This window comes from Antechinus flavipes, chromosome 3 (genome assembly GCF_016432865.1).
Source record: "Antechinus flavipes isolate AdamAnt ecotype Samford, QLD, Australia chromosome 3, AdamAnt_v2, whole genome shotgun sequence".
NCBI classification, from domain to species: domain Eukaryota; kingdom Metazoa; phylum Chordata; class Mammalia; order Dasyuromorphia; family Dasyuridae; genus Antechinus; species Antechinus flavipes.
The window spans coordinates 177906633-177932527 of NC_067400.1; the positions used below are offsets into that span (position 1 = coordinate 177906633).

The following is a 25895-nucleotide window of genomic DNA, read 5'->3' on the forward strand; positions in this document are numbered from 1 at the left end:
CCTGCATATTCTTTTGAGATACCTTGCAACACCTGTCTGTGACTTCAAACTTTTGGGATCCCTACCCAACCTCAACAGGAACATTTTGACTAAATGATCTCTCAGGTTCTTATTAGGTCTAACTCTATGATCCTACACACTTGGATCCTGTTCATATAGTTTATACTGGTTTGGGGAAGCTATGCTGGGTCTGATGTCAAGAAGATTCCTCTTTATGAGTTCAAATCCAGCATCAGATACTTCCTAGCTATGTGACCTTGGGCAAGTCACTTAACCCTGTTTGCCTCCATTTCTCATGTGCAAAATGAACTGGAGAAGGAAATGGCAAACTACTTCATTATCTCTACCAAGAAAACCCCAAATGTGGGCCATAAAAAGTTGGACATGACTGAAAATGACTGAACAAAAACTTTTCCCTTTATCATTTCCCATATACAAATGAGATCCCATGATCTGTAAAATTAAGTTATTTACATAATTCTATGGCTTACCTAGAATTATTTTTTCCACTCTAGAAACCCTAAAAATACTTCTAAAGTTCAGATACTTGAAAAAGACCTCTAGCTCCAGGTCTTAATGTGAGCCGTTGTTAAATATGGCACATATCTGTTTAGACAATTGTTCAGAAATGGTGGTAGTAGAATTGGCCTTCCCTAAGAACCTCACACTGGGCTGGATTATGCAGTGGCTGGATTAGAGATAGACTCTAAAAATGAACAGAAAAAAAGGAAAATGGGTTTTTGGAATAAGCACTTTGTACTCATTTCTCATGTGCTTATTTTGGCCCATGAAGGCTTACGTCTCCTGCAGTACCAATGTGGTCCAAAACTCTAGCTTCAGCTTTCATGTGAGAGGCATAGGCTTGTAGGAACATTTTCTCTTCCTTTGAAAGAAGCCTAGGAACAAGTTCATGGACTCAAAGAGGCCTATGGCTCTAGCAACATTAGCATTTGGAATAACTACTGTTTGGGATGCTTGATTCTAAGAATACAAGTGGATTTGGTGCTGTCTTTAGGAATTAGTTTGGCTGAGCATGGATGGAGAAGGAGAGCATTAATATCCTATTACTTGAACTTTAGTTAAGCTGGCCCATAAATGGTCCCCCCCATGGTAGTTTACTACCACATATAGGAATTACTGTCTATATATCATCAGGCAAGTTCCTTCCCCTTTCTGATTCTCAGTTTTCTTATTGGAAAAACAAGATAATTTTCTGAATCTAAGTCTATAATCCTATGACTAGTCTGACTCAAACCATTTTACTTTTTCTCTATCAGAGATTCAAATAGTACAAGAAGGATAATATCATAATCCCTTTAGAAACTCAGAAGTAAAAGGACTTGTGTTCCCAATAATATTAATAAGAACTTAGACACCCTAGCCTTGCTAAAGGACACTTAATACAAATTTGATTCAAGCAGATGTCCTAGAGTTGTCTCAGCGTGAAAGGTTTTTCTTTCTTTTTTTTTTTTCTTTTGCTCTTTTTTTTACATTTTATTTTATTTTATTTTGCTCTTAACTAAACAATGGGAGATGAGGCTATGCTGAGAGGGAATCATGGGAAGTGAAGCTACAAAGGACCACTGATCAGAGACTATGAAGAGCATATACCATCTGCTGGGAGCTAAAAGGAAGAATAAAAGATGGAGAGGGGAGGGGAGAGAGTTACAGAAAACAGTGACCAACAACACCATAGATGCCAGTGAAAGACTATGGAAATGGCCCAATAATGAGGTTTGGAAGGGAAAACACTGGCTTCTTTCCCACCCAGGACTGTGATACAAGTCACAGGGGGAGGTAACTGGCTTGTTATATGCCCTGGCAATGTAACTCTACACCTGGATTGTGATAATGCTGAATTTTCATAATGGATCTGCCTTCATTCTAGGGGCATGACACCATTTGGTTGGTTGCATATACTCAGACCAAGATAGCTCACAAATATTAGAAATCCTGTCATGGCTGTTCCTGAAAAAAAAGTTCAACCTGCTATCCTACTTCACAATCAGTTCTGCTTCATGCTCACCACCCCCCTCTGTTTCTTTTTATTCCTCTTTTATTCTTTCTTATCCTTCAACCTATTACCAAATCTTAGTAGGAGTTGAAATGTGTGAAAGGCTGAAACTCTGAGTAGGTGCATTGAAATCAGACAGCCGAGCACTTAAGGCTAATTACCTATTGGACAATAATCTATTAGTATATTTTGGAAAAATGATCTTTTTCACTATTCTATGCTGGCTCGATCTTTTAGTGTACACAGAGAATTGTAGGAGGGATTAGGGGGTGGAGTGAGACAAACCAGTCTCACTTTGTAGGAGGACAAGGAGAAGAGAGGTTGGTGGAGAGATTGTGGCAGTTGAGTCCATCTCCTTTATTTCTCCCCCTACAGACCAAGGACTGTTGCTTATCCTGACTCTGGCTGACCCTGAGGCCTCCACACATTATCCCACAAACATTCTTGAGCAAAGAACACCTTCTTGGCCATTACTCTCCTATATGTGTTATTTCCATCATTAAAAAATAAGTTTCTTCAGGGGAGGGAGCTTTCTTTTTAATTTGTATCCTCAGCACATAGTTCAGTATTTATTTATTATTCTATTATACCAATCCTGAAAAAAAAGTATAGTGTCGATTTTAAAGTCAACTTTTAAAGTGAAAAATCTTCTCATACAACATCTTGTGGGTGATGTATTATATTGAACTTGGTAGCATATGTGAGAAATCCCAAGGATTCATTAGAATGATAACAAAAGAATCTTGGCTTTTTGCTGTGGTAACCTATAGTCAAGCTTCTGAAACACTAAATGAATTCATAACAAAGTAATTGTTAGCAAAATAAACATGATTTTTGACAAACAAAAGCAGCAAAAAGCATTTTAAAAATGAGTTTATTTTATCATAAGATATAGTTTATCAATACATACCTACATACAATCAAACTTCAGATGACATTTCTATTCCTTAGCAATTGCATTAGAATCATAAAGAGAAAGATATATATGGATTAAAATAAAATAGAAATATACAGGGAGTTAGAAAATACATCAGAATGGATTATTGTGCCAATATATAAGAATATAAACATGGAAAGATCTATAGAAAGAAATGTAGAATAAAGAATACAATATCAGAACAACAAAATTCTTGCTGACTATGATTATATTTATCTCCTAAAAAAAAACAGCAACAAAATCTGATAAAAGATGTACATAAGAAATAGGGACACAGAAGCAAATAAAACACTATTGTTATTATTTCTTTAAAGTCAATAAACAGAGTATCCCAAGAGTCTTAGAGTAGTCTTAAGATACTGCTCTAAGACCTTTAGCATTCTTTGAACCAGCCTTGATAACTTTTTGCATAAAATTTCATTTCTTCCTTCCTTTTGTAACAGGATAAAATGGAGAAGGCCTCTAACATATGAAGTGGACCTCCAGTGTTGAACTTATAGGAGAACATGAACAAGATTTTTATTTTTATTTTGGTTTGGGAATGACTAAATTTATACCAAATAAAAATCTTTTCAAAATGCACTGGTAAAATAGGAATAATAATAGCTCACATTTAAATGATGCTTATAGTTTACAAAGTACTTTACACACAAATTATTGCCTTTGATCCTCACAACAATCCAGTGAGGCAAATTTACACAAAAACAAAACCCTGGTGTCTAAACCAGAGCATCAGAAAAGGCACTCAATAATCATCATAGTTGACACTAGCTCCATGCCTGAAAGTGTGGGGATGCCGAGGCCCAATAGCAGCATCTTCATCATAATGACGCTGGTAATAACCTCCATAGTAGTCATGACCATCTCGGCCTCTGTTTATCCAATAATTAACATCATCTTCAAATTTCTGAATCAAAAAGAATATTGAGCATTGAATTGAGGTAACAAAAATGCCCCCTTCCAAATCCTTCCCTCTCAAAAAACTATCCCCCATCCAAATTTAGTAATTTGACCCAGGTACTTTCTCTAAATAAAGTATATAATGTTTTTAATTTTAAAAACTATCACTAAATAAAAATATTTAAAAGTTTTAAAAGTATGCCATATTTCTTGTGCTTAGAAGTAAAAACTGGCTGAAAAGGAATTTACTTCAGCATTTTTGAAATTGTTTCTTACAAGGAACAATTTTTAAGTCTAATGTTAGATTTGACTTTTTTTTCTTTTTTAATATATCAACTTAGGAGTTGATCGATATAACACTAAATTCTCTTTAGTAAAGCAGGCAAATGCCCGTTCTTGGGGCCTCCACAACCAATATGTGATAGTAGCTGGGTTTGAATCCAGGTCTTTCTTACTCTGCATCTTCAATTCCCTTGTCAAAGCCTTTACCATGACTACAAAACATTTTACTAGTTGTAGCAAATGAAGTTAGCATTCTTTTACATCATTTTGTCAAGAATCATCACTTGTCAGAAATAAACAACACTTTGAACTTAGAAATAAGGTTCTCATAAAATTCAGGAAATAGGATCAAGTAAGGTCAACATTCATTTATTAAGCACTTACTGCATAACAGCACTGTACTAACTAGGAATAAAAATACATGAAAAAATATGGATCATGTGAATCCCATTGTAATTCTTTTTCTCTGAATTATGGTGGTACTCCAATCATGTTCACTGTAGTTTCAAAAACCTTTAATGGGTTCCCCTTGACTATTATACTTAGTCTTAACTTTTCTGTATCACTTATGATACAAATCTCCTTTTGTAACTTTATCTTTCTTACTATTATCCTGTGTTTCTATCAAATTCTGCTACTAGTCATTGTTTTTCAAATAAGTGTTGCTTGTTAGCTATTCTGCCCTGGTTCAGAAGCCAATGGATCAGCAGACTAGCTGCAAGACCTGCAATGCAACTACAGAAAGCAAATAGTGAGTCCCTGAACCCTCCAGCATAATAAACAGAAGTTGGCCATGCCTACCAAGTCTGAGAAGGAAGCTGGTACCACCAGCCCCCAGGCATTGCAAAACCTTGTACAGGAAGCTTGGAATAATCTCCCCTTTGACCTAGGAGCAGCTCTCAACCGTTAAAAAAATGAGCAGAAAATCAAGTAAGTGCTGCTACTTTCTCTCCTCCATGCCTTTTGCTTACAGTCTTTCCTTTGCCTAAAAGAGCAGCATTTTTTTTATCTTTACCATTGAAATCCAATTCATATACATCAAGACTCATGTCAAAAACCACATATTTCATAAAACTCTCTTGGAGCCCTTAAGTCAATACGATTTTTTATTCCTAAAAATTTCTGTGGCACTTTGTATCACTCGATGACACTCATCATTCTGCTCTGTCATGTAACTATGTGTCTTATTCGCCTCACTCAAATGTAAATTTCTCAAGGTCAGAGACCGCTTTTTTTATATTTACATTCACTAGCCCCTAGCATAGTGTCTTGCATAAAATAGGAGCTTGAAGAATTTTTCTTTTATTTGAAGTAAAAATTAATACTGGTATACAAATAAGTGATAGAACTGTGTTTTAGACTGGGGTAGCTAGGTAGTATAGTGAATAAAGTTCCAAACCTAGAGTCAGAACAATTCATTTTTCTGAATTCAAATCCTGTTTCAGACACTTGCTAGATGTGGGACCTTGGCAAGTCACTTAACCCTATTTGCCTCAGTTTCTTATCTATAAAATGAGTGAAAAAAAGAAATAACAAATCATTGTTCAGAAAATCCCAAATGGGATCAACACAATTGAAATAATTGAACAACAACAAATAGGTTTATATGTGTTATAGGAAATCAAAGCAAGAATGTTGAGGTGTAATTATAGAATACCTTTATAGCATTCCAGGTCACTAGAGGAGATAGGTCTTGAGAGAGTATATAAATTATATAAAAGATATTTTCCCCTAGGAGCTTGATTATGGAATCATGGATATTGAGCTGCAAGGGACTTTAAAGGCCAAGCTTGAAAGTTCAACCTCCTAATTTTACAGATAAGGAGATTAAGGTTCAATAGGTTACCCAAAGTTAAAGTACCAGAGCTTGGATGTGAACTTCAGTTCCTTCCATTATGCTATTCTGTACAGAGCTTTTCAAAACCTATGTAAAGGTAAACTCTTTGGATGTTACGCTCAGGCAAAGGGCATTCAGTTCCACAACTGTCCTCACTCTCTTTCTACTGGCACAAACTAGAATTTTCCTTAGGAAAATTTCCTCTTAACAGTATTTTCTATCCTGTGTAGAATATTTCAGCTACAACTTTGGACTAGGTATAGATAGACTAAAAATCCTGCTTTTACTACAGCATTTCTGGAAATCACCCTGAAGGAAGTGTTTGAGGCAAGATTTGAACTCAGGTTTTCCTGACTCCAGGCCCAGAGTTCTATTTGCTGTATCACCTAGATCCTCCTATATTACTTCACTGCCCTCAATCAGTTTTGCTATATTCCTTTTTGGGTCCAAAGTATTCATGAGGAAAGAGAACTAGAACAATGAGTTAAGGCAATCTTTCATTCTTCAAGATGTTGTGATTTTCTCTTTTTTGCTAACTTTTTTTTTCACAATTATTTTTTATATCCTTCTTTAAATTTAAGCCCAATTCACGTTTTTTCCATTCCTAGGCTTAGGTTGGCATTTAGGCTTAAAATACATTTTTTTTCCTTCATTATTTCTTCTGAGTACTTAAGTGGTACCACCCACTCCAGAATGGGAGTTAGATCTTGAGTTCTTCTCAGTGGCTCAACTCAGAGAGGCCACCCATGAAATGCTCAGGCAAAGGGCATTCAGTTCCACGACTGTCCTCACTCTCCTTCTACTGGCACAAATTAGAATTTTCCTTAGGAAAATTTCCTCTTAACAGTATTTTCTATCCTGTGTAGACTATTTCAGCTACAACTTTGGACTAGGTATAGATAGACTAAAAATTCTGCTTTTACTACAGCATTTCTGGAAATCACCCTGAAATCTATGAATGTGTGCCTGTTTTTTTTAAATATCATTTTTTTTCCATTTCCTATTTTCTCACATCCCATAGTCCCAACTTTGCTGTTTTTGACATTTTTGAGGTGAGGTTGGAAGATTTTTTTCAGGATCATGAGACCAGGCACTCTCAGGAGATCCAGGCAAAGACTGGGCAATGAAGTTAAATGCATGCTTCAGCAAACCTTTCTCCCAGATTTGCCAAACAGTATTATCTCTTGATTTAGGCAGACCAGTACTAAGATATCCATCTATTACTAAAGTTAGTTAATATGCAACTAAAAGCTTCAATTGAAATACTTACATTGTTGAGAGAGTAGTAATTTGTAAAACTTAGGTTAAAGGCAACAGCTAATATTAATCCCAGATCTCTCTCTCTCTCTCTCTCTTCTCTCTCTCTCTCTCTTACACACACACACACACACACACACACACACACACACACACACACACACAATTTCCCTTATTTGGGAAAGAGGAAAATTACAGAAGATGGTATATGTTTTATAGATAATCCCTATGTTGGCTAGTTTTATCTATTTTTCCTTTGTGATAAGGCAAGACTCTAAAGACAGGGAAAGAGAAATATCAGGAAATGTTTGATATAAAATTTTTTAAAAAAAAATATCAACCAAACAAAACCAATAATTTATGTTTTAGATACCCTTCATTTTCCCTTCCTTCTCATCTTTTATATGACAGCAGAGGATCCTAATGTTAAAAAAAAATACAGTAAAAGTATACCTACAGTTTCATCAAAACCCATGTAGAGAAATTGCTGGTACCACTGCTGTACATCTGGCTGACTTCGGTCCCACAGCTGGCGTTTCTGGCGTTTCATGCTGCTTAAAAATTCCTTTGCTTTGTTTTCACCTACTGAAACTTCTGCCTTAGTTGGATCAGATGCTGAAATGATCAATTCCCCCCAACCCCAAAGTACATGACATGATTTTTTTCTCTTCTGGCATAAATCAGTATAAAAATGCATTATATCCCCTTCAAAACTCCATTTCTACCATGCCATGATGAAAAATATAGTCTCAGTATTCAAGAAAAATGGCTCTATCATCTCCACATGCTTCTACATGTTGATTTTATGAAGTTTTATTTCTTTTAAAGTATAATAGGGGTTTGGTATATGTCTTATCACCTAAAATGGCAATATCCACACAGAAGACACTAGGTCCCCTGCTTCCCTGGAAAGTGCCAGGTTTCTATTATAGAAATATTTGTAATATAGAACAATGATCACTAATGTCCAGAAATTTGTAAATATAGAATTTTAGACCTGAAAAGAACAATTTCAAGAATCATTGGCTCCAACCCCAATTTACAGATAAGGAATTCAGGCCCAAGAACATGGTTGGCCCTCCCAAGGCCACAATAGCAGAACCAGGTCTCTGGATGCTACACACACCCTAAGATACTGCAATATGGTGAATAGGAAAAGAAAGATCCCACTGTCAATTTAACCAACAAGCATTTGTTTAGCTTCTACTATGTTCCAAGCATTGTACTAGATATTATGGCTCTGAATATAAAAAATGAAATGATCTTTCACCATTGTGTATTTACTAAGGCACAAAAGCACTTAAGACTTCAAGATTGCTTCCAGTGATGTTGATGCTGTTTTTTTAAATTACATATAATATTGTTAGGAGAATCTTTGAGCAGATAGCTCTTTTAAATAGCATTTTTAGGATATATTGTTAAGCATAGGGAAGTAGTTAAATATATTGCTGCATAGCAGAATAATTAAATCAAATAAGCAGACAGTTATGAGGATTTACAAAGAAGATCTGGGGAAAGAATATTTAAATGATGCAAAGAAAAAAATAAAAAGGAGAATCAACAGAAGAATAGAATACCCACTACCTATGAACATAGGAGGAAAAGGGAATGGAAATGAATTTATCAATGGAAGCTTAGCAAGAAGGACTGAAAAAAATGTGATGAAACTTTATGAATAAAATTTAATTTAAATGTAAATGTCACTGAGCAAGTATAGTTTAGATTGTTGCTTAATGTTGTTATTTCTTTTTTAATTGTTTTTAAAACATACAAGATTAGATGTTTTCTCTAGTTGCTTCCAGTTAAAAATAACATGATTTAAGAAATATTTTCAATAACAATGGTGGAAGATAAAAAAAGGTTTTCTATTTAATCTTCAGCTCATAGAAAATCCAATTAACCAGAACAACTGCATTCCCTAAGTATTTCATGAAATTGAAATTTTATTGCACTTCAAAGAACAATAAGCTAGGAAAAATATACTTGAATTCAGAAAAACACTCTCTAAAATGTCCCCTGGTTTTAATTCAATGAACACTGAAACATTGGGGTTCCTTTATTCAAAGTTCACACTGATAGATTTCTAGAGGAACAACCTTTATCAATTTATCAGCAAAATTATTAAGCTAATATAACATTACATACACACATCTTCAAATTGACCAAATAGAAACACTTTTGATTTTTAAAAGCATGTAAGCGGAAATTCACAACTTTGTTTTGATATGCTTAAGTTCCACTAAGATTGAAACTTTCAGTCTATTTACCTTCTCGTTTTTGAAGCATGAGCTTGAGTTTATTTCCTTTTGTGCCATCTAAAAAAGGAAAAATAAAGATTATCTGCAGGATTGCATGGTTCCCTTTAATCACTCTAAAACAAATATCAAAACTTGAAAACAGAGGGGGCAGGTAGATGTTGTCACAGTGCATAGGGTTCCACCTTCCTAAGAAGATAGAGACACATCTTCCTAAATTCAAATCTGGCCTGAGACACTCAAAAGCTCTGTGACCTTGAGCAAATCACTTAATCCTGTTTGCCTCAGTTTCCTTATCTATTAAGTTGGAGAAGAATGTAACAAACCATACCATTATCTTTGTTCATAGACACATGAACAGTCAGACAAGACTGAAATGCCTGAACAACAAAAAGAAACTCATTATGAAACAATAATTTGACATAAGACAGGGGAAAAAAGATAAATTCTAAATTAGTATGTTTTAAGAGAGATATGATATACAACATAAAGGAATTGGCAGGTCCTGCGGTATTCCACCTAGCCTGACCACATATGGATTATTATGTTTGATTCTGGGCACTAACTTTTGGGAAGGACATTGAAGAACTTGAATAAGTTCAGGAGAGGGAGACTAGGATGGCAGGGAAAGTGGAAACTCTGTTATAAAAAGGCCTCTCAAGAAATTGGCAATGTTCAGCATAGACAAGGATTAGGGGAGACTTGACAGCTGCCTTCAAGTATTTGAAGGATTGTACAAAAAAGGTAGGTCAGATTTGCACTTCTCCCCAGAAGACAGAACTGGAGCAATAGATAGAAGATGCAAAGAGGCAATTTTATGCTGAATGTCAGGGAAAACTTCCCAATATTTAAAAAAATATATAGAATGGGATACCTCAAGGGACAATGGTTTCATTGAAAGCCTTTAAGTGGAAATCAAATGACTATTTGTCATGAATTTTGTAGAGAAGATTCTGGTACAGGAAAAGGTTAACTTGGATGACTGTTAAGATTTGTGAAAACAATTATCTTCCCAATCCCTTCTACAGGGAGGAATAGAAAAGAGCAACTATTTTCAAACAGGATTATATTAATGACAAATGTCATTTAAGGCAGAATATATTTGTATCTTATTATGGAGCAGGACATTTTCATGAATTTTTCCCCTTCACTTTCTTTCACTTATTTTATTTTCTTCTAAGTTTTCTAGAATTAAAAAAAAAAAAGCTTATTTTTCTAATTTCCTGTAGCATATATCACTCTGATCTTTTCTTAGGGTCAGAGTTTTAAAACTGGAAGGAATGTTAGAGACAATTAAGTCCAGTCCTCTAATATTCCTGATGAAGAAACTGAATCTGAAAGAGGGTGAGCAACTTGCCCAGAATCACAGTAACAAGTATCTGAGGGAGGCCTTTCTTTTGTATATTTACCCGCTAGTCAAATAATGTTCCAATAAAAAATGACAGAGGAGATAAAATAAGGGAAAACATTTTTCTTCTTTTTAAAGGTAAATACTATGTTTTGATCCACATTCAGTTTCCATAGTTCTCTTTCTGGATGCAGATGGCTCTTTCTATAATAGATCTATTGAAATTGCTTTGAATCATCTCATTGTTGAAAAGAGTCAAGTCCATCATAGTTGATCATCATATAATCTTGTTGCTGAGTACGATTTTCTCTTAGTACTGCTCACTCCATTTGGCATTAATTCATGTAAGTCTCTCCAGGCTTTTCTGAAATCAGCCTGCTCATCATTTCTTATAAAAAAATAATATTCTACTACATTCATATATCATAACTTATTCAGACATTACCCAAATGATTGGCATCCACTTAGTTTCCAGTTCCTTGCCACTACAAAAAGGGTTGCTACAAACATTTTGCACAAGTGGGTCCTTTTCCCTCTTTTATGATCTCTTTGGGATATAGCTCCAGTAGAGACATTGGCTGGATTGGGCATAGTTCCAAATTGCTCTCCAGAATGGTTGGATCTAACTAGTTTTTCTTTAAAAGTCAGGGAAGACAATCATAAGATAGAAATTCAAATATATATAAATTTCATGTGTCCTCATAACCCTCCTTTATTTAATTCAAAAGTCTCCAACCCACTTCATGAACTTTCAATTTGTTATATAGTGAGATGAACATGAACTCTGGAATCAGGAATCCTGAATTCAAATCTTGCCTCTAACAAAGTCTGCCTTTGACATATCTATGGGGAAGTTATCTCATCTCTTTGGGACTCAATTTCTCTCTGAAAAATGAAGTCATTGAACTAGAACAGCATTTTAAAAATTGTAGTTCACAACCCCATGTGAGGTCTCATTAATTGAATGTGGGGTCATGAAATTATGATTTATTATCAGCAAATGTTTGATTTGTTTATCTACCTTGTATACTTTTATATATACATGTTCACATAAAAATTTTTTGGGAAAAAGTAGAAGTTTAAGAAGCTCTGCTCTAGAAAACCTGTGACATCACTTCCATCTCCAGCGTTATGGTCATATGTCTAAAATCTCGAAATAGGAAGGACTCTCCAAAGTAACTTAATGCTACTCAAAGAAGAATACATCCATAAGATGTTGTTATCCAGTTCCTGCCAGAATATATATAGGAACAATTCATTTCACGTTACTCAAGTCTTCTCACTACAGTACAATTATTTTACCTCCCCTGTCACCTAGTCACTTAATGGAAAATTATCTAAGAACAGGTAGTGCAAGAAGAGGTGAAGAATGGGAAATGCCCAAACAGGGAGTAATTCTTTTTTTTTTCTTTTCTTTTTTTTTTTTTAGGGAGTAATTCTTAATTCCTCCACCTGCTCATTATCATTTACACCTAAAATTCTAAAATGGACTCCTAATTGTTCTCTTATCTTTCTCATCAAGGATCTCCCTTCTGTTCACTAGAAGACTCAGAATTGACTTCCACTTTTACTTTCTTAAGATTTACAGAGAACTTTCCTCACAATGACCCTATGAAGCAGATAGTAATAGTAGATTAGTAGATAGTATTATCTACTATATTATTAATAGATAGATTAGTAGATAGTAGATTACTCTGAGGAATTTTGGGGAGTGTGCCTGTGATGTTGAGAATTCCTACTCCCCAAATTATCATTTTAGATACTTATCTAAGCACTAAGAATTTGTGACTGGCTAAGATCACCCAACTAACAAGAGTCTGAGAGAGATGTCAAACTCAATTTTTTTTTTCTGATTCAGAAGTGAATCCTCAAACCACTCTGCCATGGGCCTCTTACACCCAGAGAAAACTAAGGATTCAGAGATGTTAAGTCATTTGCTAGTGGTTACACAGCTATGAAGAGTCAGTGCTAATGCTCTAACTCATATTTCTTACACAATTCTTTTTTTACTACAACACCTGCTTTTCATTACAGCATTTGCAGATTTTAATTTGTTGATTTTTTTTTTCTCTCCATCTCTAAGCTCACGGAGCTTTCTATCTTCCTTCTCTGAGCTCTGTATTTCTCCTACTCTTCCCCTTGACGCTCCATTCTGGGAATAATGTAGGCTATTTTCTTAACTATCTTTTCCACCCCTATCCCATCCCATCCCATCCCATCTCACCCCCATCCCATCCCATCCCATCCCATCCCATCCCATCTCACCCCCATCCCATCCCATCCCATCCCATCCCATCCCATCCCATCCCAGTTCATTCCAACCCATAACAGATCCCTAATACAGGCAGCTATACTTGTAAAGCAAGTGCTAGTAAGTCACTCTCTTCTCCCGCCCCCACTCCCCGCCTGAGTCCCTTCCCTTCAGCCCCGGACAGCGCCACACCATGCAAAGGTCTCACTCACTTGGCCCCAGGCACACCAGTAGGACGAGCGCCAGGGCCGCCAGAGCGAGCACCCGGCTGGAGGTGAACTGGGAGCTGGGGGAGGCAGAACCCATCTCTGCTGGCAGCTGCTCTCCGCGATGCTCTCGAATTCTCTCAGCTGAAGGGACAAAGCGAGGTGCTGGTAAGCGGGACGGGGAACAAATAGACTTAAGCACTGAACTCACCCACCCTCCCTCCTTACTCCAAGACCCCCAACGGTTCAAACCCAAGCTGGCCAGCAGTCATAACAGGAAAGAGCATTGTGCAAACACGCGCACAAAGCCAGACATACACCCGCGGCTTCTGCCGCTCAATTAGCTCTTTTCAGCTTTGCCTGGAAGTTGATTGAATAATCCCTGGGCACCCGCTCCAAACAGAAAATTTGGCCAAAAGCAATGGGGACCGTGCCAAAGTGCACAGAGTAAAACATAGTGGTTCACTATTCCTTTCCTTACTGAATGAAGTCTTTTCCCTCCTGGCTCTGTGGTTGTTTTTTAAAAAAATTTTCCCTACCTTTTGCTCTACTCTCTCTTGGCAGTGGAATGTCTGTAGATTTTTTTTTAGTGAGGGTAACTCAAACAAATACCAAAAGGCTCAAACTTCAAGAATATGAAGCCTGTGGATTATACAGAGTCCTTCTTTCCTTTGGCCTCTCTTTTACATCTCAATCCCTACTGTGGGCCTGGGCCTGGGAATGTTTATGTTCTATATCTGAAGAAAGGGTTTCTGCACCAAGGAAATCAAAGGCCTATCTAAGTAAGGATAAGTGAGAAGTACGTTTGTGTAGTGGAAAGAGCATTGGTCTAAAAACCTGACCAATAATAAAAATCCAGCTAAATTTTCTACTGTTATACCACATCTCTCCATCTTATCCAACAAAAGATAAAGAAATCATAAGAGATTTAGGAAAATCCATCCAGAAATCTAGGAATGTTATGTTTTTCAGGCAGTCAATCGATAAGCATGTATTAAGTGTCCAGTAGAGTATAAGAAGTGATGTATAATAAAATTATGAAAAGATTTTTTAAAAAATACCAAAGGAGCACATACATGTTCCTAATGGCTATAGGGAATCATTGGAATTTATTTAGTAGGGACGGACTGATAAGTACAATGCTGACCTTCTGGAAAATCACTTTAGCAGCTAAAAGGAGGATTCTTTGGAGAGTGGAGAGATTTGAAGCAAGAATTATCAATTAGCAGGTTTGGGAAGGAAGTCTGGGAAATAAATGATGAGGGATTGGACTGGGTGTGGAGAATGATTGGCTCTGTGAGTTGGGGAAAAAGTTATGAGAGTTACTGTGGAGGAAGAGCTACTATTGAAGGAAGATTTAGTAATTGATAGGATGTGTGCATCATTTTACAAAATCTGAAAAAGCTTTGATTGAATTGTAAACAAAAGATTGGTCATGCATCAGGTGGCCCTTAAAATATAGTAGAACAGTTCCAGAGCTTGTCAGCTCCAGTGTGTGAAGCATAGTTAAGAAGCAGGAAAGAGAGACCCACATTCTTCATGGAGTCACATAGGGAAAGAAAAGAGAATTCCAAACAGAAAGTAATTTCAAAGCTGACTATGGATTCAAGACAGAACTAGCCCTGGCAATGGAATGATGGACAGAGGCACTCAGGGAATTCTAGCTGACCTTCCTAGCAGAGAGGCTTGTCTGAGAAGGGAGCAGCAGGAGGACTCTATGAGAAAAGAAAGAATGTGTATACCAGAAATATGAAGAGCCTAACCACAAATATTTCCTAAGTGTGTGCCTCTCCAGAACAGACTCCAAGTCTGTGCTCACACAGATGCTTTGTGTTTGTGGGATAATGTATCCTAGGTGTAGGAAGAGAAGTGTTTGAAGCTATTGTTCTAACCATACTGTTTTATAAACTGCTTTTGTTTTGAGATAAGTGTGTCAACTCTTTATCTTTTAAAGCTAAATTCAATGATGAGGACTTGTGAGCTAATGTTTTCAGACACCAAACCAAGGGACAAAGCCTGTGCTATATTTTGTTTTACTTTGGTTTTAGTGGGATGTCTCTTCATGAGGAAGATACTATAACTTAAACAGATTACATTACAAAAGTTTGATTGTATTCAGCTACTTGAAATTTGGAACACATTTTCCACAGAAATAATGTTAGAATGTTTGAATTATTCATGTATCAAGTTTTCATAAATAAAAAACTGCCCTTTAGGATGATACCAAACAATATTAGCATCTCTGGACAATGTTTTTCAGAAAAAGAATTTTAGACCAGCAATAATCACATAAAATTAAGTTATAATCACTAATAAGAAGAGAAAAACAAATTAAAGCAACTTTGAGACTTCACCTCACCTTTAGTAAATTGGCAAAGATATATAGAAAAGTCAAAGTTAGAGAGACTACAGAAAAATGGGTATATAAACACATAGTTGGTAGGGTTATTAACTGCTATTACTGTGCCAGAAAATAATCAGAAATAATATGAGAAAAGTGATTTATTGGTTTAACCTGCCACAAAAAAGATCATATAACCCATGAAGATAAAAGCATAAAGAAATGCTTAATGCATGCTACGATATTCTTAGCAGACCTTTGTATTACAACAAAGAATTGGGGACATAATGATTGCCCATCAATTCAGGAATGTGTGAACAAGTTATGGGATATGAAAGCTATGGAAGTCAAAGAAGAATGAGAAGATTCACGTGAACTGACCCAATACAAATTAAGTGGAACAAGAAGATAGTTAATGACTAAAATAAGGCAAATTATCAAAGCACGAAAAGGTATTCAAACTTGGTTAATTACAATAACTAAATCTGGTCCTGGATAACAATAATGAATGCTATTTCTTTTTTTTTTTTAGAAATTTTTTTGGATTTATTTTTGGCTCTTTAGCAACACCAATAAAATGTTTTTTTGTGTGGCTTCCTTTGTTTATTACTATTATTATTATTAAATCTTTCTATTTTCAAAATATATGCATGAATAATTTTTCAACATTCATCCTTGTATAGCCTTCTGTTCCAAATTTTCCCCTCCTTGACCCCATCCTTCCCCTAGATGTCAAGTAATCCAATATATATTATACATGTTCAAATATATGTTAAATCCAATATAGTAAACATATATGTACAATTTATCTTGCTGCACAAGAAAGATGAGATCAAAAAGGAAAGAAAATGAATAAGAAAACAAAATGCAAGTGAACAACAAAATGAGTGAGAATGTTATGTTAATATCCATACTCAGTTCTTGCAGTCCTCTCTCTGGGTGAGATGGCTCTCTTCATCACAAAATTATTGAAATGGGCCTCAATTATCTCATTGTTGGAAAGAGTCACATCCATCAGATTTGATCATCATATAATATTGTTGTTGTTGTGTACACTGATTTCCTGTATTATGCTCATTAATGAAAGCAATTTCTATGCCAGAGAAAGGAAGGACTCCTCACTGTAGTGATTGGGTTTTTTTGCTTGACTGCTTTGGTTTTGTATATGATAAGAGTTCAATTTGGTATAGGAATATAGAAATGATTGTAATGTAAGAAAGTCATAAAAATATTTTTAAAAAAGTATTAGCAGGCCCAACTATTTGATTTACTATTAACTATTGAATATCTCAGGTTGACCAATGTAGAGCTTGTGGGCTTTTTTCAGTAGAATACCATGGGATATTTTGATAGCCTAAACTATGACAATATCTTTAGAGAAAAATAGAAGTTTCAGGAATTCTTTTCAAATATCAGGGAACTATTTTTTCTTTGAATCTTTAAATATATAAGAGAAAATGCTATGGAAGAAAATCAGAATGAAAGTTGAGTTGCATTCTCTTCCCAGGAGAGAGAATATGGACAGTATAATTCAAATCCTATTCCTCCAGACAACTAAAGTGTAAATTTTGCTGATGAAAAGAAGTCTGGCAGAAAAATATAACTATAATGACATCTTTAAAAAGGGTAAAGATATCAGTCATTGGTAGAAGAGTATTCTGGTTGTAGACCAAATGATGCTGAAAGAGAACTTACAATATTTTATCTTCCAGAGAAAAACTCATGAATTCAATATATATTTGATGTGTTCCTAATTTTCAGAGAGCATTCTTTAACCTGGTAGACCAACATGATATTGCTTCATAATGGGGGCAGTTGCCAGGAGATTTTATGCTTGTTGGATAAATAAAAATATATCCAGACCAAATAATGACTGAACTTCCTGGCTTCTACCACTTGTAAGTCAATATTGTTTCAAAAGCATTCATCTGATAATGATGTTACTTCTATTTTCTTTTTCAATTTTCAAATCCTAGCAAGAAAAAAGATTTATGGCTTACCATTGGAAAGACTATAATCAATAAAAAGAACAATATTAAAAGCATGAGATTTCTAGATTTCTAATATTTGTACAAATATTTATTTAGTAAAATGTAGAGGAAACATCTCATAACTGGGAGAGACCATACAGGGGACTGGTTTATCACTTCCAGTAGTCTTCCACAGCTCCCATTCAATAAATGTTACCATATCATTGATTTTATTCAATGACTGATTAGGTCCTTCTCTTCACTAAGTTTAGGTTGTCATTAGATGGTCAAAATTGAAAGACATTATCTATCACTTACCCATAACTCTTTAGGTACTTGTATTTCTTTGTAGTATTTTTATGTATTGCCTTTGAAGTCCAGTAATACAGATGACATAAATGCATCATTTACAAAAGGCAGATAAATAGAGCAATGTAGACTACTGGGCTTGGAGTCAAGAAGTTGTTCAGTCATTTTCAGTTCAGTATCTGATACTTCATAACTTCATTTGAGATTTTCTTTGTGAAAATACTGGAATAACTTGCCTTTTTTTCTAGTTCATTTTTATAGATGAGGAAGTTGAGGTAAACAGGCTTAAATGACTTGCCCAGGGTCATACAGCTATTAAGTATCTGAGGTTAGACTTGAACTCAGGAAGATGAATCTTGTTGACTCCAAATCCTGCCTTCTATCTACTAAGCCATCTCATTGGCCATGGAGTCAGGAAGACCTGAGTTTAAATCTGGATGGATGATGGAACAGACAATGTTCACCAAAATATCTGGGATTAGAAGTGATTCAAACCCAATGATTCAATAAGGTAAGTCAATAAGTATTTATTAAATGCCCACTATTTACTCATGCTAAATACTAGATGCAAAAAAAAAAAAAAAAAGGCAAAAGCAAAGAAACAAAAAACAGTGCCTGTTTTAGTCTGGTAGGGGAAATAACATACAAATAATTAGCTACAAATAACAGGACAAATTGGAGATAATAACTAGGGGAAGACACTAGCATTAAATGTCTTTTTAAGGGCAATGGATAGATAGCAGAAGTAAAAAAAAATAGGACACACCCTCATCTCAAGGAACAATCCAATAGAGAAAAACATTAACTATAATACACAGAAATATGGGAAAATTTCAAAAGAATCAAAAGGAATGTCCAGAAATATTGCTATATATGAGTAAATTTAAGGGGCAACTTCAATTTCAAGAGGCAGGCTGGGTGGATCATGGAAGTCTTCCTGGAAGAAAATGACACCTAGGACTCTGAAGAAAAAGAGGCTTTCTAAAAGATAAAAATAGGGGACTCTCATTCTAGATAGTAGGAAAGACAACATGACAGATTGTGAGAAGGGAAGTAATAGAGGAAAGTCTAGAAAGGTAGATTTAGAGATTAATTATGGAAGGCCTTGAATGATAGATTTAGAAGTACATATTTTATTTAGTATGAAATAAAAAGTCAAGAAAGGTACTTGAGTAGAAAAGTAACAATCATTTCAGTGCCTTAAAAAGGGTAGTCAACAGTGCTAAATTTGTGGCAAAAGCCACTATTTGAATTGTTTAAAATAACAGATACTATGAATATTTTTGCTAATTTCATTTAGTATTTTTAAAAGTACTTTCAGAATCACTTTGATCCACATATTTGCAAAAATGGTGTGGGAGTCACAGAGAGAATGAGCTGGATTTTAAATTTAATTTAATTTAATTTAATTTTTTTCTGAGGAAATTGGGGTTAAGTGACTTGCCTAGGGTCACACAGCTAGGAAGTGTTAAGTGTCTGAGACCACATTTGAATTGAGGTCCTCCTGACTTCAGGGCTGGCTGCTCTATCCAATGCTCTACCTAGCTGCCCCTAAAATTTAATTTAATTTAGTTTAATTCCTGTATATTACGGAAAATAGACATGGTAATTATTTGTTTAAAGTCAGAAAACATTTGCATTAAATTTTAAGTACAAACCAGAAAGAAAAAAGGTGTATAAATATGTGATTTATTAGTGTTAAAGTGATAAATTGTGGTAGCTAAGTAAATAAATAAAGCAGATAGAAAGTATTTACCTATATAACTTCATAAATGACATAATTAGTAGCTGGCAGTCTGAAATAGTTCATGAAACTTCCAATTCCAGCACAGTAATAATGGAGGCTCTCAGAATGGCTGGCTCAGTGTTATTGGATTGAAAAAACAGAATAGCATCAGAGTGGTGAGAGATAATGGACATAGCAGAGAGGCATCTGACTTTTTGTTCAGGAAGACTCCAAGTTCAAGTTCCACTTTTTGATACATACTGGCTATATGATTCTGGACAAATCTTAGCACTCCCTCTGAACAATGTCAAAGACTATAAATTATATAATTATATAATAAATTGCTATATAATAATATCATTATAAGAACAATAATTATATAATAAATTAAATATTTCAAATTATATTCAATAAGTTGTTATAATATGTTATATTATATAAGTATATTATTATTATAAATTATTAAAGCTACACTCTCACATTGCCTGAGGAAATCTCCTCCTGGAGTTCTTTATACCAATGAAATCACTAGTCTAGCACCATCTTTTCTGAAAATTGTACTGTTGAGGTACATGATGGTAGAACACAAAATTTTAAATGAAATGACAGGTATGAGATTCAGGCAATGAGGGGTTTAGGAGTGAATAGATGTTAAGAAAGTAACAGCAGCGAATGAAGTAAGCAGAACCAGGAGAACATTGTACACAGTAACAGCAAGATTACATGATGATGAATAAGCAGAACCAGGAGAACATTGTACATAGTAACAGCAAGATTACATGATGATCAATTATGATATCCAAGACAATTCTAGTAGATTTGAAATGGAAAATGCCATCCACATTCAGAGAGAGAATCATGGAGACTGAATGCAGACTGAAGCATTTTTCAACTTTTTGTTTGTTTGCTTGCTTTTTCTTTCTCTTGGTTTTCCCCTTTTGTTCTGATTTTTTTTTAAACATGACTATTATGGAAATATGTTTTCAATGATTACATATGTGTAGAACCTCTATCAGATTGCTTGCTGTCTTGGGGAAGAAGGAGGTAAGGGAGGGAGGGAGAAAAAATGTAATTCAAAATCTTACAAAAATTAATGTTGAAAATTATCTTTGCATGTAATTGGAAAAATAAAATACTATTGAAATTTTAGAAAAAAAGAAAGAAAGCAAGAACATCAAATGTAAAAAAGTCTCAAAATTTGGCAGTAGAGAAGAGAATTAGGGTAGGGTAGTTTTCATTTATGATTTCTTGAAATAGAGCTCTAGAAAACCAGGCTTTGATAAAGCCCTTTCAACTAGAGGTACTTAACTGTATTTTTAAACCCAAATCTTTATGATTTTCACTCATAGATAGGTCAATGATAGACCTCAGATTAGGCCTGACTTGCTCACTGTTTGGGTTTTGATGGTTCAGAGTAAGTATACACAGTAATTCTTTTCTGGCTAAAACTTCTGATGCTCTTCCTCTCCCAGACTATGAAAGCAAACTAGGCCAATTTTTGCTTCAATTTTTACCTAGCTTTTCATTGCCTTAGAGCCATCACCAATTGTTTTAAACTATATCTTACCACTGGATTCAGATGACTCAAGGATAGAATGAGGCTGATATCTAGACATAGTTATATAAGACAGAGCTGTTCCAAGTCATCAGCTTCATTTAAATCCAAATCAAGACATCTCCTTGCTGATGTCATTGGTGCTCTTTGAGAATGAAAGCCGTACAACAACTGGATAGGGAAGTCTAAGTATAAATGTTGACTGAGAGGGAGAATCTAGTAAAGAAAAATTAAAAATACCTGAGATCCTCCTTTCTGTTGTGGCTGCCAAAGTAGTGATGCAACCAAGCCGCCCATTGGAAAGGTTTATCCCTTCTTTATAAGAGGTGGGCAATGGAATTATTAAAGGTCTCCAAGGATAAGTGAGCTCCTAAATTCATTTTTTAAAAAGTAGTTGGAGGTGGAGCAGAGATTCAATTAATGGAACAAGGACCCGGATGGAATCAAAGGTAAAGCTGGAGAGATTTTTTTTTTTGGAGAGGATACAGTCTTATTATTAGTAAGTTAATAAAAGAATCATTAACTGATAATGAAGAAGAAGGGATTTGAGTTGAGGGCTAGAGGAGAGAATAGATTGAGAAATACCAGTACAGGGAGAATAATACTGAGTTGATTAAGAGATCATTAGAAGGATTTCCATGCAACAATATTAATATATGCTAGTTAATAAAATTTCTTGAATTACTCTACAGCAAAGGAATAAGAACCAAGCGTAGGTGATAAGAGTTTTTCAGGACATAAAAGATTAATGGGACATAGGAATCAAAGAATTTGAGGAATAGAAATACCAGGACTGAGTTCTTAGAATCAAATGAGGGCCATAAGATACTCTTTCTTTTTGTTAAATTGTGTTTCCATTTTAGCCTTTTTAAAACTTTTGCCATATGTAATAAATGGTGGAAGGGAAAGAGGAAAAAAATTACAAAACAAAACACTGTGAGAGGCTTCCCTCTCCATATAAAGAAAACTGAGAAGCAGAAAGCATTCATTCTCCACAGACTGCAGGACACTGAGGATTCTGGGAATTTGGCTTCCAATGGGATTTCCAGAGCTCCAACAGGCAGCTTTTGCTAACTTGACAATTGCCAAACAGGAACACTTAGATAGCTATTCTTTAGTAAAGTTTAAAAAAAAAAAAAAAGAGGAATGAAGGAAGGAGGAAAAAAGTCCCTACAAAGTGGTCTTTTAAATAATAAAGTTTAAAGTACCTCTGATAAAATAATCAACTGGTCATAAGTTATGCTGAAACAATATATTTTCTGTCCTGTTTTCAGTCTGGTATGAAAGGAATTCATGCTATTTTAAACCAAAAAAAAAAAAAGTGTTTCAAAAATAGGTTGATATAAACTAGGGCTCTACAATTAAGTGAAAAGGGAAATAATTACCTTGTAAAAAATTCCTTCTCTGAAGACATAAGGGAATTTCTCCTTGGGTGAGATGAAGAATGCTCTCTGGGTTAAATAGAAATATCTTGCTCCCAGAGAGAGCTCATTCACATTGTGCATTATCTGATATATTCTAGTTTGTATAAGTTCTATTTCCATTTGTTATCCACTAGTTGTGGTAAGCATTTGATGGGAAGGGATCAAGCCTTCAGATATAAGTTTGCCAGTGTCCCTATTTCTTTAAACAACAGAGATAAGAAAGTGAACCTAAAAGAAAAAAATCATTCTCCAGATTAGCAATATTTGGAATGAGTGTGGAGAGAAAATAGATAAAATTCTAGTCTATTAATTTCTTTCTAAGGGAGACTTAGAAAAGTTAGACTTGTGATTTTTCCCCCTGCTTTCCACTAGACAGTAATCAAAATTTCTTTCTGAGGTATACCCCTTAGAGAGAAGTGGACAAAATATTCAAGATGTCTATGAAAACTTCCCTGTGAGCTGCATTTGGACAAATTCATGTTACATACACATAATCTATATGGACAACACATGACCTATACATAATAGGTACTTAATAAGTTTGCTGAATTATACAAAACTGAATCTTTGTCTGAACTATTTTACTTTAGCCAAGAAAAACTGACTTCAAAGGGAGGCAGGATTTTTTTTCATTAATTTAAAAATCAATTCTTAAAATAGCATTTTACCCCTCACCTGCAAACATTTAGAGTACCCAATAAGTTATTTCATTGTTGCTCTATGGCTGCAGTGAATTATAAAACATTATTCCTGCCCTCAAGAGAATTATTGTATTTGGGATGGGGGGAGGGTATAAGCATGAAAGGATGCACATCATGGAACTTTAATCAGTTCTCATATGCAGTTAAAACTTATTCTAGATCTGTCATTTGAATTGAATGTCATAGACTAAAAGTAATATTAAAATAGTAAACTACCAATTCAAAGTTGCATTCTCCTTTACCTGATAAATCTTGTTACCATCTTTCAAAATCCTGATTCAAACATTACAGGCTTCAAGTAATCTTCATTGGCTAATAACAACATTCTGCCCAGTCTTTCTCCCCTTTCTGTATTTGAGGAGCTGCTGGTTTCCTCTTCATTATCAAACAGAACTGGTATTGTAAACAAAATCTTGTCAACTCCCATTTTTTATTATAGTATAACTTGGCATATACTACTCAATAAATTTTACATGAAAATTTTTTCTTTATAATAGGAATGCCTGTTTTTAATTATATAGAATTAAATTAATTAATTTGGGAAATTTTTAACTTAATAACAAACGTGACTTGTCAAAAACCATAACTGCATGTAACAATTTAGTCTAATCCCCAAACTTAATCCATTCATGATCCAAGAAAGTCAAGCCAATAAGCATTTATTAATTATGTGCCTGGTGAAAGCTTCCCTCTCCCTTTAGAAAAATGTCCCTGTTCTCAAATGGTGGAGATATGAAGCAGATAACCTTGTACAAACAAGTAATCTATAGGATTCATTAGAGATGATCATCAAAGAAAAGAAATTAACATTAAGGGAGGTTTGGAGAGTCTTCTTATAACAAATACTTAAAGGAGATATTTGATTATATTTCTTCCAGGTATCCTTATGAACTTTTGGCACCTGGCCTTGAACAAGCTTTAGAGCAAAGATCAAAGAATTATAGATTTAAAGTTGGAAGGACTCTTAGATATCATTAGGCCCCATCAATTTACACTTGAAAAAAGTAATACCCAGAGGAAAAATATGACTTTGTCAAGTCATTCAGGTTCATATCCTGAGCCCTCTGTCTCTAAATTCAGAGTAAATGAGTAAACAACAATAACAACAACAACAAAAAAAAACTTGATCATTAAAAGCTATTATGATAATAGGGAAGAAAAGAAATATAATCAAGGGGAAAAAAAATTGATGTCAAAACTCCTGAAAGCAAGGTCGCAAAGAAAATTAGATACAAACTCAACAAACATACCAGAAAGAGCTTAAAAAGCATTTTCAAAATAAAATAGGATAGGGATAGGAAAAATTGGAAAGAGAAATGAAAATTATGCAAGAACATTATGAAAAGAAAGTTAATAGCTTAGTAAAAAGCACAAAAATATTAAAGAAAATAACACCTCATAAAACAGAATTGGCTAATGGTAAGCTATTATATAATGATATATAATATAATATGATAATAATTATATAATGGCCTGAAAGCCATTATATATTTTAAAAAGAGCCTAGATATTACATTTCAAGAAATAGAAGGGGAAGGGAATGGTGAGGAGGAGAGAGTGGAACTGATAGAAACAGGACAGATTGAGGAAGACTAAGCTAGCAATCATGATCTCATATAAATAAAAGCAAAAATAGAACTAATTAAAATAGATAAGAGGAAAACCACATTTTATTAAAAGACATTAGAAAATAAATAAAAATACTAATCATATATGCATCAAATGGCATAGCATTTAAATTATTAAAGGAAAAGTAAATGAATTACAGGAAGAAATAGACAGTAAAACTATACTAGTGGGAATGCCAATTTTCCTTTCTCAGAACTAGATAAATCTAATCAAAACATAAATAACAAAAAAAAAAAAAAGTAAGAAGATGAATAGAATTCTAGAAAAGTTAGAAATGATAGACCTCTGGAGAAAACTGAACCAAAGTAGAAAGGAGGATATCTTTTCCTCACCTTCAAAAAAATTCACCATGTATTAGGACATAAAAACTTCACAGTCAAAAGGACAAAAGTAAAAAAAAAAGTTTACTTTATAATACATCCTCTTCATATCAGAACACAATAAAAATTACATTCAATAAAGGACTGTGAAGGCTTTGATTAAAAATTAATTGGAATCTAAAGAATGAGTGAGTATAAATCATAGATATAATCAATAATTTAAAGAGAATGACAACAATGAGAAACATTCCAAAATCTTACTAAAAAATATAGAAAGCATAGGAATAAATTAAGTTCCCTTAACATGATAAGTATTATCTAGCAAATCTATTATCTGTAATTCAGATAAGTTAGGTAGCCTTTCTAATAAGATCATCACCACTATTATTTAATATTGTTCTAGAAATACTATTGCAACAATACAAGAAAAAGAAATTGAAGGAATTAGAATAATCAATGAGGAAATAAAACTATCATTCTTTGCAGATGATATGATGGCATAACTAAGAAATCAACTAAAAAAACTAGTTGAAATAATTGACAACTTTAGATATAAAATAAATCCACATAAGTCATCAGCATTTCTGTATGTTACCAATAAAGTCTTACTGAAAGAAATAGAAAAATTCCATT

General features: G+C 34.4%; 1 protein-coding gene across 2 annotated transcripts in view; it reads right to left on the reverse strand.

Annotated features, from left to right (window-relative positions):
- Positions 1-2871: 2871 nt before the first annotated feature.
- Positions 2872-25895, reverse strand: part of ECRG4 (ECRG4 augurin precursor) — a 123426-nt gene continuing 100402 nt past the window's right edge. For both annotated transcript variants that reach the window (XM_051984303.1, XM_051984305.1), the window contains exons 2-5: positions 13294-13431; positions 9495-9542; positions 7685-7842; positions 2872-3858 (exon numbers count right to left, since the gene is read on the reverse strand). In XM_051984303.1, coding sequence (XP_051840263.1) covers positions 3697-3858; positions 7685-7842; positions 9495-9542; positions 13294-13431 — 506 coding nt within the window. In that variant the 3' untranslated portion in view covers positions 2872-3696. The remainder of the gene's footprint in view (positions 3859-7684; positions 7843-9494; positions 9543-13293; positions 13432-25895) is intronic.